At 46.6% G+C, this 14586-nt stretch overlaps 2 protein-coding genes across 2 annotated transcripts; both read right to left on the reverse strand.

The window, feature by feature from the left end:
- Positions 1 to 2019: 2019 nt before the first annotated feature.
- On the reverse strand, positions 2020 to 4450 carry LOC143210487 (uncharacterized). Its single transcript, XM_076427377.1, has 2 exons — positions 4257 to 4450; positions 2020 to 3991 (listed from the first exon to the last, which is right to left on the reverse strand). Exons 1-2 carry the CDS (start codon positions 4266 to 4268, stop codon positions 2540 to 2542), a joined length of 1464 nt encoding a protein of 487 aa, XP_076283492.1. The 5' UTR covers positions 4269 to 4450; the 3' UTR covers positions 2020 to 2539.
- Positions 4451 to 11907: 7457 nt separating this feature from the next.
- LOC143210503 (uncharacterized) lies at positions 11908 to 13878 on the reverse strand. Its single transcript, XM_076427397.1, has 2 exons — positions 13727 to 13878; positions 11908 to 13620 (listed from the first exon to the last, which is right to left on the reverse strand). Exons 1-2 carry the CDS (start codon positions 13736 to 13738, stop codon positions 12223 to 12225), a joined length of 1410 nt encoding a protein of 469 aa, XP_076283512.1. The 5' UTR covers positions 13739 to 13878; the 3' UTR covers positions 11908 to 12222.
- Between the last annotated feature and the right edge of the window lie 708 nt (positions 13879 to 14586).

Genomic DNA, 14586 nt, shown 5'->3' on the forward strand with positions numbered 1-14586 from the left:
AGACGCTCGCGCGAAATTCCAAGTCGGGAAAAACGGAGGATAACTTTTCACTCGGGCAAAAAATCCGACTGCGGCTAGTAAAGCGGAAGTAAAGGGGATTTCGCGGTGTCCATCAATCTCTTTGTAGACTCCCTTCTCCCGATGGCGTCGATCGGAATCGCCATTGAATCGCACGTTTCCGCGAACCCTTTCTTCTAACCTACACACACGCGCGCGTTCTGGAACGGATAGGAAGAAAAAAAGGAACACTTTCTATCCGCATCCCGGGCGTGGACAGGACGGATTTATAAAACGATGATCGCGTCGCCGTTACCCACGGGTCGAATTGCCTTCAATTAACTCGAGAAAGTGACTCGGCCATGCAACGGCGGCAATATTCGCAAGGGGGAAAAAAAAGCGGCGGACCCTAGGCGGGCCTTTGGGTCCGTCTCGACCGGGATTTCGTCAGAGCTGTCAAGAACGAAGGCACACGGGCTGATCCCCGCCTTTCTTCCGATCGCTTTCTCGGGTTCCGGTTCGTCGACCGAGTTAGAAGGTCGTCGTGGTGTTCGTAAAGCAAAACCCGATCGTGTAAGAAAACAGGGGCTTCGAAACGGCCCGACAATGGCTTCTCGTCGTCGTAGGACCCAAGAAGGGAAAGCGACGTGGACAATCAAGTTTGCTATCAATTAACCCCTTGCCGTATTTTAACGAGTCGCACTCGTCATGAAGATTTTAAACAAAGATTCTAAATATGAATGTTATGCGTTTCTTTTTGGATGAAATAAAATTTGAATCGTTTGTAATCAATATTTAAGGATTGAAATAAATGTAGCCGTACAAAATATATAAATTGTCTCTCTTATGACATTTTCCGGGATAAAGACGTTTTAATCACTGTAACTGTAAAGAAAATTATACGGCAAGAGGTAACCTTTGTGTAGTCAACCAAAATGTAATTATTTAAAACCTTACTGTGTTTAACATGTTTGCAGACATTTTCATTATAAGACTATACCTTAATATATTAGCGATTAAAGATTGGACATATTGTTCAGAGGAACATGAACAAATCGTTGGTTGACTACACAAGAATGAAATTGATATAACCTTATACAACACACTTGAATGTTTAGCAATTAATGGGATACCAACCTATTTACGAATGTACACAATATTTTGAGTCAGCACTCGAGCGGTAAGGGTTAAGGCACAGTGATTTTCTAAACCGTGCGAGAACGTTCTATTAAACTGGTTATAACGGGTTCGGTGGTGTCGGTTTTCTGACAGCGGAGCGATCACTGAAGGTGCGGCCGACATGGAAAATTCCTGCGACCAGATGAAAAGAGTCAGAGAACGACGGAAAGAGAAATCAAATTTCCCTCGAGAAAGGAAGCCGATGCGGAGCAGATCGGCGACGATCGCGGGATAGAAAGTATCGAAAACGGAATCTCAAAGCGTTCCCCTGAAAGCGGGATAAGAGTGGACGATCGGTTGGACTTTGCGGAAGTTCGAGGAAGAAGCCCGGCTTCAACGATGCGTTGAACCGGAATGTAACGAAGCTTTCAAGTCACCGTGTACGTCCGCAGATCGAAATCGTGCCCGGCTGCGAGAAAGTAAGAGGCTCGGTTCAGCTGATTTTATTTTCGAGCATCGGCGGCAGCGACCGGGGCAACGGGAAAAATAAAACGAGCACTCCACTCTCTCTCTCACCTGACGCCGATCCACGGATCGCACTTCCCCTTTCCATCACCGCGCCCAAACGATCGGCGACCGGACGTTGCCTTGATCCGGATCCACGTTGCTTTCGTTCCGCGATCGTTGCTCTCGTCTTTCCGCGTCCGCCCCGGGCACAACCGTCACACTTCCCTCTCCCCCTTCTCCCGAGGGAGCTTCGATTTTTCCCGATCAGGATCTCGATCCCCGTCGAATCATGCCACAGCCCAACGATCGTCTCTCGTTCGCGATTCCCCCACCTCGCCGGACGATTTCGAATTGCATGCAAATCGTGGAAAAGGAGAAAGGAATCCAGGCATCACGAAAAGAACCAACAACGATCGTTTATTAGCTAGTGACTGCAAAACGAGTACAATATTTGCATGCGGAAGCCTCGTATATATCGGTGTCACCTTGGGTCGTAGGTGAGAAAGTTCAGGTGGATTCTTTCCGCTCTTTCGGAGAAAACAAAAACAACAAAAAAAAACAGCCAACAGGAGCGAAAGTATTATTAGTAGCCGGCTTAACCTAAGGAGTTCACGTTTCTCGCAATTTCGCTGAAACCGTCCTCGAACCAGTTTCCCCTCCTGCGACCATAGACGGGCGGCGTGCACTCGTAACAAAAAAAGAGTAGAAACTACAGGAAACAATTATAAATATAATTAGAGATCCGGCCCTTCGACTATGATCGGGAACCGCGGGGGGGGGGGCACCACCGTGTGAAAAAGTTGATTTTCTTCTGGAAGTGTCTCTGATATGTCCTCGCGTCTTGGATTCCCCATCAGCGACGAAGGAGCAACACATCTCCATAACAACGAAGGAGTCCTCCTCTTATTTACCGTGTTTATCCTTTCTTCGTTTTGCTGCCGAAGTTCACGTCGTCCAGGTTGTTCTTGTACTGCGACTGTTGTTGACTCGACGCCTGCGAAGGGTAGCTCCCCGTGTATTGGTAGCCGCCGTATCCTTGAGGCGTTTGCACTGTCACGAAGTTCTGATTCTGATAAGACTGCTCGCCCTCGTAATTCTGCTGCTTCTCGTTCTGGCTCGCGGAGCTGTCGTAATCCTGCGATCCCTGGGACGGCGAGCTCTCGTAGTTCTCGTACTCGTTCGAATCCGCTTGATCCTTCGCGGGCTTTTCGACCGTGGAATAAACTCCGGCGATGGGCGGCGGATAAAGGATATTCTTCAGATGGGTCGTCGGCGTCTGGCTAATTTGACTGGCGGCGTTGGCGATGTTCAACTTGCCGAGGATGTTCGGGTTCACGACGTAAGCCAGGCCAGCCTTGGCGATGACGTTCGGGACCGACACGTGCCGCTGCGAATCCTTGTTCTGATCGTTCTGGTTCGTTCTCTGCCCTCTCTCGTTGTTCTTGCTCCCATCGTTCGAATACTGTGCGACCGCCTGCAAGTTCTGGGCCAACACTTTCGCCCAGGTCTGACTCATCAGGTCCTCCAGCTGTTGCGCTTTGACGTAAGGAGCTGGCAGAGGATAATCTGGACCCACCGGTTGTCCTGCGACGCTGATCACCCTGTAGGTCGTCTTGGGCGCAGGAAGCTGAATACCTTTGATGTGAATGTCAGTCACCTGTTCCAATTGATTCTGCGGACTGCTAGACTTGTAGGTGCTAGGTTGACTATCCAGATCCTTCGAATTCGCTGAAATATAGTTTGCTCCGTCGACGTATTGGCTGTTCGTAGACTCGTGCTCCTCGTTGTTGTTCTTGTACCTCTTCTCGCCACTTGGCTTCTTCCTGCTGCTCTTCTCGCTGTCCTGATCGGAATTAGAGTCGCTGGGGTAGTCTGATCCAGGCGGTGGCAGCGGAGGCGGTGCGTACATGGGTTGGGAATAGTAGTTCGGGTAATAGTAAGGCGGTTGATAGTAGTAATTAGGGTAGGATCCAGAGTAGGCCATCCCCGAGTAAGCAGGAGGCATGGGATATGGTGTCGAGTACGAATTGTATCCATTGTACGCTGGACTTGGGTACGCGTACGGAAGAGAACCGTAATACGAGTAGCCCGATGAAGTAGAAGCTTTCGGGTAAGGATTGTAGCTAGGATAGTAAGGATCCCGAGGATAATTCGCGTTGTAACTGGAGCTGTACGAGTCCTTAGCGTCTAGCTTGGGAGCGTAGAGCTCTGGAGACAATTGCGTGATGGTGTCCCTGTCGGTTCCTCTCTTGATCAGCTTGGGGTTGTACGGATACACCGGGAATATAGGAAGAAAGGGTTCGTCGTTGGGATCGCTGCCTTTCCCATTTCCTTGGGCGAGAATCGAGGGTAGCAAAAGGATCAGCGCCTGCAACAATGGAAACAATTTAAAAAATACGTAGTTTAATTAGTTAGTAGGCAAAATATTTAGAATTTTGTCAGTTGTAATTACTATTATGCATATTATGGTATCATAGCACAATAGTATTGATTTTTATTTTTTTAAACTTATTGTTTATGTTGAAAAAAAAGATACCAAAGTGGAGCACCGGCGAACGACTCTATTTAATACTGAATCGAGACGGAACGTTATCGGCCGCGGAGCTTATCAGTTGTATGAAATAAATACCAACCAGCATTGCCATATCAATCAGCCGCGGCGCAACGTCGCTCAGCTCTGTCTCTAAATACGTGTCCACGGATCTACGAGTCCGTTTCTCCTTACTGTCTCATTCGCGACTCTTGTCCACCGTTCACCGTTGATCGAGCAGATCGAACCGACACGCCGGCGCGACGTCTAATGATGTATCAGCCGACATTGAATTTCTCCTTTATACCCGGCCGGCTGAAAAATCACGGAAACTAGTTTAACATTTCTCTGCTCTTATATGTAGATACCTGGCTGAAGGCCGGCGCACCGGTTCGTTGGAAGCAGCTTGTAAAACGCCTAGATCTGGTCGGCTAGCGTTCTCCTCGCCGCGAGACAAACAGGTCCGCAGTGCCGCGGGTGGGATCATAGATCCACCCATAGTCACGTGCCGGTCGGATGGATCACGAAAGGGAAACGGAGCAGGGATCGGACACAGATATACACGGAGGTCCAAAACAACAGTTGTTTGTTAACTGTTCTTGGAAATAGTCGTTCGATGAAAATGAATATCTATTTGAATCTGGAATGGTACTTGAACCCCTCGGTAGCTGACTCGTGATGAAGATTCTGAACAGATTCTAATAAAAATGTATGTCGATAATTTCCTACAACCGAAATAAAATTCTATTCTGCTTTTGTTAATGTATGTAGCGATTGGAGAACATACAGGCATACAATAGATACAAGTTTTCTCCTTTCTTAGGAAATTACGATCTACAAAAAAGTCCTAATCATTGAAACCGTAAAATAAATCGTAGGCCGAGGAGTTAATAAACCATTGGACGGTGATATTTAGGTGGACCACGCTGTATATGTATTGTATGTTGCAGTAAAGATGTACAGTACACATAAACAGTAGATTAGCCACAGAAGATATAAATACAACAATTTTAAACAATTTTTTCGTATCAAAGAAAGCCTCCAGACACCTCTGAACAGGACCAACAACAAGATTTCCAGTCCCTGAAACAGAGACAGATCCAGACGCGGCGGATCCCTAAACGAGAAAGCTCCGGCCCACGTTCGCGCGACAGCGAGCAGTTATCGTCGCGGCGCTCGTGGCTTCGAGTCTCTCTGGCCCGGCACGCGATCCCGGGAGAAGATTGAACGATCTCGATTTCAGCCCCGTGAAAAAAGCGGCACTGTTCGGGGCGATCATCCGTCACGGAAGTGAGGGAAGAGGACCAATTCTGTTTCCGCCCGCGGACACCCCGCTCGATTCGTCTTCGATTCGATGGACTTTCACTCGCATCCCGCATCCGCCGCGTATCTATGGAGCCACGCCTTCGATAACTACGCGATCGATACAGTCCGACCCGATAAATATAATAGAAGGCGGAATCGGGGAGCAAGTATTCGAGCGCGAGCCACCGACTTGACTCGCGCCGAGACAACAGCCTCTCCTCCGCACTGCACAGTGGGCTCGATCGTAGATTTTAGTCACATTTTATTATTTATTGTTTTGTTTCTCGAATATTCACTGATCTCAAGAATGGAAGAATTAATCAAATCAAATGCAGATTGTAATTCTACCGAACTTTCAACGTTGAACATTTTAGAATCTACGTTCGACGCCCGAAAAATGTACTCTTTTCTTCGCGATGTTTTAATGATCCTGTTTGATTCTTCATCCCCATCTTTTTGTACAGTAGACAGCATTATTTGTATTTGAAAAAAAATGTTTTTTCCGATCCGGTCTACGGTTTCGCTCGAGAAAGTGCCCCATGAATGCGGGAGGAACGATTTTATCAGGAATCTGAAATCGCTTTTATATCCCGCACATCCACTATGTTTCCTCAGCGCGGAATTAGCATGCGAGATTACAGTACACGCCACCTGTTATCTGCGATCGAGAACAACGCGACGAGTCCCCGCAACAATGAACATCGTTGATTGCCTTCGCGCCAGCTCTGGCGCCGCCGGAGGCGTCACCGCAACACCGATCGCAGCCAATTAAAAATTTCCCGCGGTAGAGACGCGCCGTGTGTCGCGAAAGTTGCGGTCGAAGAGCCAGCTAAATTGTTTCAGATATGTAAATACATACGCACGTGTTCCACTTGTTCGAATAAATGTTCAGAGCGGTACGCCGAAGATGCACCTTTTAGGGTCAACGCACAGTTCACCATTTCATTTCGCCCTGGCACTCTTTCATACCGAATGTAATTAGCAGACTGCGGATCTTTATGCATTTATAGCAGAATTAAATAGATGAAATTCAAAATTGTTGGGAAATTTTTAAAATTGAACATGTCAATATATGATTTTGCCTCTATTAAAATCATTAAGGAAAAAATGGCATGTAGTTTGGTTTTATTTCTTGCAATCGATGCAGACGATTTTTATTTTGCATAAAGATCCGCAGTCTAGTAATTAGACAAGACTCGAACTTATCAAGTACAGGAACGGAACTCGTTTCCAAACATTGTATATTCTATGATCGTCTTTGCTATGTTTGCGTTGGTACGACTGTGGATTAGGATGAACTTTATTTTCGCGCCGCCCCCTGAACTTGTTCCGCTCCTTGAAAAGACAAAATTTGAGACCAATTGGGAAGAGAATAGAGAATAATTCCTTACATGCATTTGAGCACAAAATTATTGTATGGTATGTAATGTTTGTAACGTATATGATATCGCTGCTCCGGAAGTATAATGACGCAACTGTAAAATTTTGTGAAATTGACTTTATTGTGTTGGCGGGCTCTCGAAAATGCATTTATTTTCGTTATAACCCGCATGCTTATTTACCACAATGTCTATAAACTACTCTCATAGAACAGTCTATTAAGACAAATTGGAATTATTTTTCTTTTGCTTGTCCTGTAAAATTTCAATTTTTGCAGTTGTGTCATTATACTTCCGGAGCAGCGACATATAAACTTTACATGGTTTAAAACAGTAAATCTATTGTATATATAAAAATAGAAAAGAATGTATGTACGTTTTTTGTTTCAAATCTTACAAGTATTTTCATAGCTATTAAAAATTCACAATCACAAATTTTCAGGACTATCTGTGTGGGGTTAGGAATTTGCATGTGTGTGGGGCTAGGAAAAATTATTTTATACTTTCTAGTCCGTCTTAAAAACGTGGTATATTAAAAAATTTTTTATATAAATAATTTTTTACATCAACACCTTCCACTCATCCAGAAGAGAAAAAGTTTGAATGAAACCACATGTCGCAAACAAATAGTTATTGAGATATAAGCTGTTAAAGTTTTTCCAAAATTTAATTGTGTGGAGTTATACGTATAGACAAAAGCCTACTACTACAGTCCACACAACCGTGTCGATGAGACAAAACATAATCGTGTGCGTGCCTCGACAAACGAAATTTGAAGGGACATCGTCACTAGGCCCGTACGACATCCCTGCCCATTCGGATCATAAATTTGAAGTTGCAAAATATGAAAGAATACCTTATATCCATTGTTATAAGAATATTAATCCCGAATTATAAAATGTTACCGTACCTCACCTCTCCTCCAGGGGTTTAGGCGATATACCTGTAAAAGTCGTTATAGCAAAAAGCAAAAGGCGTTATAGCACGATTTTGGATAATGTGTTGTCTTGTGCTCCTCACTTATTCAGACGTATTCGTGCAAATGGCAGTGTCCTGTTGGATCCGACGGAGGAACAGAAGATTCTGAAAAATTTGTAAGTACATACCTATACTTGACATTAGTATTTTGTAACCCAGGATTAATATTCTTATGTACTGGGTTGTAACATAAGTTCGTAGAGATTTTATTTTCGCTTTTGTTCTGAATCAATTTACCTACTTCTTTTAAAAATTGTGTACACCATTCTGAAGTGCTTTTTCCGCTCTACAAGCGTGTTCCAATCGCTATCTTGAACAACGTAGTCTTGAGTAACATAACATAATCTAAAATGGAATTTCCGGGCGGCAAAAATCACCATTTTCGACATCTATTGTCTTTCGCTTTTCATCAAGGCCAAAACGCCACCGAAGTAGCTAGAAATATCTGCGCCGTGTATGGAGAGGGCGTCATAGGAGTATCTACTGCACAGAAATGGTTTGCCAATTTCAAAAATGGCAATTTTTGCTTGGAAGACACACCACGCTTCGGTCGACCTCCCAAGTGCGACGAGGACCGTCTTAAGAAGGAGGACGGTCATCAAACGTGTATGGAGCTGGCCGAGAAGATGGGCAGTACTTGTACTATGACAATCTCTCGCCACCTACAAACAATGGGATTTGCTCAAAAACTTGCAGCATGGGTGAATTCAAAATATTCAATAAGAAGGATTAATAAAAAACCCTACGAACTTATGTTACAACCCAATATACACATTACAGTTCAAAAGATACAGCCTTTGAAGGGTAGGCCAGACAGACGGACGGACATATAGCGTGAGCTTAGTAATAGGGTTCCGTACGGAACACCCTAACCCTAACGAACAGTTTAACAGTTTAAAGGTTCAAGTCTCATCGGGAAGTTAGTTTAAAATCAATTGCAAAATTTCTACCAAACAGACAAACGGACAGACAAGAAAGGGAGTTAATAAAAACATGGTAAAAATGTAAGAATTAGACAAATATACGAGTGTCATTGACGTTTCTGTAGAAGTGGGGCTTATTGGCTAGTTGTGCCGTAGCGATCATTAATTTCTTGACGCGCGGTACGTGTTCGATCTCGATCACGGTCGCTCCGTGGAACGTGCAAAGAGTAAGAGCGGACAGTTTTCCCTGTTTTCGCTGGAGGCACGTCTGCCAGGACGGGCGTGAGAGTGAAGCGCAAGTATGTCGCCCGACCGCAGAACCAGTCGGGAAATAGTGAAACGCGGCTTTTCTATGACAAAGACGATGCACCGGTTCCGGCACGACACGGGAGCAGCCGAACTCCCTCGTAAGAGATTTATTTCAACATAATATAGAGTTCAATATAAGACTGACAACCAAGAGAAACATTTACAGAATAAGAATAAACATTAATATCAATACATGTATATATACTGAACACAGTGTAGACGTTCCAACCACTCATATTTGTATGAAAACATTGAAAACCCTTATGAGAACACTCAGATGTATACTCAGACCGCAGGTCTTGAAGAATGACAGCACAAGACACGCGGCTTCTTCGGCAAACGAGCTTCTTCGAAATCCGCTGCGTCGAGTCGACAAATGCAGGCGTGCGTTTACTCGTGCATGCGCACGTGCAATTGAAAAGTGGGTCACAGACCGGTGTACGAGAACGGCACACGGAATACTGCCCCCGCGCGTCTGTGCGCTTTCTTCGGTGTGTGGGTGTCGCGTCCGATACCCTTTCCTTCCTGATACAGGTATCACCGTCTCGGATGCGAGTAATGATTTTCGAGGATTTCTCTGGGAGGTATTTTGATTCGTTACACGGCCCCCGTTGCTTGGCCGGGAATTCGCACTTTCCTCGCTGCAACGAAGATTCCTTTTCCATGAGACGTTCCTTAATTTCGCCCGACGAACTTAATTCCTGTTCTTACCGAAGTCGAAAGCTGCTTGAATTTGAATTGTTTTTATCCAACCACGCGATACGAATCTCCCTCATCGTGTTCCTCGGAGAAAGCCGCGAATCTCTGAAAATAATACAGTAAATCGTTTATTCGGCGGATTAAACACGTCGGGGTCTTACTTCTATTTATCTGGCAGATAAACAAGCTCCGCGGATATCCGAGAAAGAGACACAACCGTGGATAGCATAATTCGCTGAACAGAATTTATCGGCCGATGGTTTTATACGTTGTCGCCGTTTATTGTCACGAGCCGTAATTTATACCACAGATGTACGCAGCGAACACATTTTCCGTCCTCCCGAATGTCTCCGTGCCAGCTATGGAACAAGAAATGATAGATAGCGCGAACCCACGCCGTGTTTCAAATACTTAATTCGTTCCAGCGCTTTCCGCGTTCGTCGGAAAACCGCGCAAGTCAAATAGTGCTTGGGCGCCATTGCTGAAAGGTTATTAAAAAACGAATTTCACAGTTCGGAATTGGTTAATCTGATTCGCTTCTAAGAATCTGGGGATCTATGAATCCGCGTAAGTCGAGGACTTACTGTATAACAGTAATCTCAGCGGGGCGATAATGGTTATCATTTCTTAAACGATTTTTAGGCTTACCGTGCCAAGAGAAAATCCGAGTTTTCGGTTTGCCGATTTAAAATAATCCTGACCCAGTTTCCGAGACGGAGTTCACCGTTAGATGATAATACCGAGTTTCCTTGCCGTCGGTTACTCGACTCTTTTCGGTCCCGGCGGCCGATGTAAAGTTTTAAATATTTGCGTCCCCGGAAAAGCTTGACGAGTAAACGGCGCCTTCGAGCTCCGCCCGGGTCTACAGTGGCCCCGATGGAGCTCTTCAGTTACTCGAAAACTTCGATACTCGTCCCCGCTCGGAGAGTTCTAGATCAACATGGTGAGGCCGGAGCCCGCGCCGACTACCTTTTCGCGAAGACAGTAAAATTACAGGAGTTTTAGAACTAATTTAACCCCCCGGAACTTTTAATCCCGGCCGTTGCGCCCGCCGCACCCCCTGGCGCCATTAATAAAGAAAGGAATGCAACAAATTACGCCACTAAGGAGCTCCGTAATTCAAAGGAGCCGTTTGTCAGGCCAAATGAAACGAGAGCAATTAGCTGCCTCGCGCCGACGTGTTTTGGGAGAACCTTGAAATATCGCGTTAGAAAAAGCGTGCAGAAACGAAATAGGAAGTTAACGTAACGTAAATGTTCGTAATGTTGTTTATAAAAAGTAGAATTTGATTTGCATAAGGTTGAATTTGACTTGCGAACGGGTGAATTTGGAGTGCAAATATGCAGTTAGTTTCGTCTTCCTGCTGGCTACGATAGTATTTCTCGATCTTGACACTTGACGTTCTCATTCCAAAGTCGTGATATGCAACAACCTATTCAAATGTTGAATTTTGGCCACTTTGTGGTTGCTCCTGGCCCTCTATGCGCTGTCTGTACCGTTAGTATTGTATGAAGAAGGGCAGCTATGAAAAAGGAACAGTTCCTTTATGAATCACGTCAAACCGGTCCGCGGACGAGCGCCGGTATCCCTCCGCATGCTGGCGCGGTGGATACTTTCCCAAAAAGAAGAAAACTTTCGAAAGGAATCCGCCTGTTTCGTCGGCGCTGGCCTTGGGGTAAAAGTGATCCTCTTTTTACGCGCTCGGACCGCTTCTTGCGGCCGTCATTATTATTACACGTGGCTACCGTTCCCGTTTACTTTTACCCACGGCCAATAACTTTCACGACGAAATCAGTATCGATGAAGAAAAACCGGCGAGGCGGCAGACCGGGCGCGTCCGCGAACGTTAATCGCGCCGTTCGTCGTGTCTTCGATCGCGATTTAAATCGGCGGTCTTTAAAAAAGAAAAACAATCGATCGGTCCACCCGATAAAAAAGTAAACGTATTTATCTCTCTAGGCGGCGGGCTAACTTCCAGGTGTTTAATTGAAAGGAAGAAGGATTTATTCGCGTTCGGTTTGCTATTTCACTATATCTTTTACGATCCGTGCCGATCCTAGATAATTAACGGCGCGAACACGGCCGAGTGAAAGCTGCCGCTATCACTATAGTCTCATTGTAATCTCGATGATCGAGGAGTGTCGGACGGAAGATCAGTCGGTTATAAAAAAGAATCACTTTATTACAAAAAAAAAACAGTATAAAGCTATGTGACGCACATCACAATGTCGATGCTACGGAGCATATACAACGGAACTGCGAAGCGAGTAACAGGAATATAAATACATAATAATTATGCTAATAACATTATTATAAATTAGTACGCTGTCCAACGAGGCTGTGGACCATTCGCAGCTAAGTCGATCGCCGCGGAGAACTTGTCTAACACAGAGTGTGTTGTCCGAGGCGAGTCTGATGGTCGATACGGAATCGATACCTCTGGCAAGAATGCGTTATCGTCGTCGCTTCGGGGAATTTAATATTTCCCGCTGGGACTCGAGTAGGCGATCGTGTCGTATTTGTTGCCGGAAGAGCTCAGGCCCTCGTAGCTTTTCGCGGCGGAGAATGTGACGTATCTGGGGCTGAGGTTCGAGTAGGATCCTTGAGACTCGCCGGCGGAGCTGTACGCGGCGGACGGGGAAGAATAGCCGGCGGAATAACCACCGGATGACCCAGAATAACTTGAACTAGGACTGGAGTAACTGGAACCGGAACTGGAGGAACCGGCGCCGGAGTAACTGGAAATAGGACTGGAATAACTAGACGCTTGACCGGAGTAGCTTACCGAAGGACCGGAATAGCCTCCGCTGGACCCGCCAGTGGCGTAGGTGACGGTTTGACTCGGGTAGCTCGAGGAAGACCCGCTGTAAGGACTCGAGTAGCTGGAGCTAGGAGAAGAGTAGGTGACGCTGGGACCAGAGTAGCTGGAGCTACCTCCAGAGGAGTATGAAGACGAACCAGAAGACGAAGGCAGGGAATAGCTAGCTCCATCGGAGCTACCGGAGAGGCTCAAATGAGCTCCAGAGGACCCGGAAGATACTGGCAAGGTATAGCCAGCTGAGACACCATGGGATCCAGAGGACACCGGGATGCTATAGCTACTGGATCCACCGCTGGATCCAGAAGAACTTTTACCGAGCGAGCTCGAGTCTATTACCAAACCTCCGCTGACAGTTTGGGACGAGCTTGGAGAGTACGACTGCAGAGACAGTCCGTGTCCTGAGGAGCCCCCCAACGAGGCCAAAGACGCTGGCAAGCTGTACGAGGCTCCGTGCGAAGATCCCAACATCGACTGCAAGCTGATACCGCCCGATGATCCACCGCCGTAAGCTGATAATCCTTGAACTCCCGTCGCATACGCTGGAGATGAATAGCTGCTGGCACCTCCGCCGCCGCCTGCGGCTGCAATTGTACCGCCGGCTCCGAAGGTAACTGGTCCGTTCTTCGACGAAGGGGTGAACAACGCGATGCTTCCACCGCCTCCGCTACCTCCAGAAGAGTAAGTAGGTGCGGAGAACGACCCTTGTCCTCCCAACGACAGCCCCTGGAGGCCGTGACCGAGGCCAGAGCTCAAGCCAAGTCCTCCGGATGATCCCAGAGAGTATCCATGTCCCAGAGAGCCTCCCAATCCTTGTAAACCCTGGATACCTCCGGATTGACCCAACGAATAGCCTCCGAACGATCCTCCACCGGAATATCCCGAGCTTATGATGGGCGAATTATAAGACGATCCACCTCCCGACGAATAACCTCCTGAATAGGCGTCATTGGCACCTCGTTTGCCCTTAAACTGCACCCTGAACTGCCGTTTCTCTCCTCGAGTTTCCCTGCAGGAGACTGCCGAAACGGCGAGGACTACAAGTCCCAACAGTATCTGCAACAAATGAACTCTCGTTAATATATTCGTATTCGACGCGGACACTTTGTTTACGGGCGATAAATGACGGCGAGAATATAACTAGAACAAATTGAACACTTACTAATGACCGCATGTCGCCTCGAAACGTGACTATGGTGCTCGCTATTTCTCGTGGTCAAGCGACAACCGGGTGTGCAAGTGAAATTGTGGTTTCTGATGCCATTGCTACTCAGAAGAGACCTTTTATATACAGATCCCCTCTTGCACGGCGAAAGAAAGGTCTAGGTGAAGGTGAGTCTCCCCGCACTGGTACATAGCTCACCACCACCTTCGCAGTGGCGCGCGCGCACCGGTCCGCTCGTAGCTTTTAATGTATGGAAAGATGAGAAGCTTACAAACGAGAGTGTGTCCCACTGGGGTAAAAGTGACTAGATCGATATTTATCGCGTATTGTTCTTTGCCGGTAGCAACCGGCAATTTCCTTTCGGGGAAGGCTGACGCGACGACGTGCGACGGGACGCTCTCTTACGAAAGGATATAGAAGGGGCCAAAGTTTTTCCTCTGTTTGGATAATGTCGATGGACGGAGATACCGGGGCTAATTAGATCGTGTACGTTCGCATCGCGGAACTCTTCATTCATGTCGGGATCGCAAAATCGAGCCTTACTCTGGCGATGGTTCGCCGTCAAAAGCGGGAGAAGATACGTTCGACGAAGACGTCGGTCACGTTTTCTATAGCTGCATTCCGATTCAGGAAGCACCTAATTACCAAAGGGGTTAAATCTCGCGGAAACTTCGAGCGACACACAGGCCGTCGTGTTTCACGCTGAATGACCCTAAAACCCTGCTCATTTCCGTGAAGAGTGTATCAATTTTTGTTCGCGTCTTTCAGCGTTATGCATTCAGTCTGCCGAAGAAAGTGCCTCGGTATCATGGAAACACACGCCGGTGGTCCTCGTTAATTAGTTTCGAAATGCCGCT

The sequence above is a fragment of the Lasioglossum baleicum genome, chromosome 7 (genome assembly GCF_051020765.1).
Source record: "Lasioglossum baleicum chromosome 7, iyLasBale1, whole genome shotgun sequence".
In the NCBI taxonomy this organism is placed as follows: domain Eukaryota; kingdom Metazoa; phylum Arthropoda; class Insecta; order Hymenoptera; family Halictidae; genus Lasioglossum; species Lasioglossum baleicum.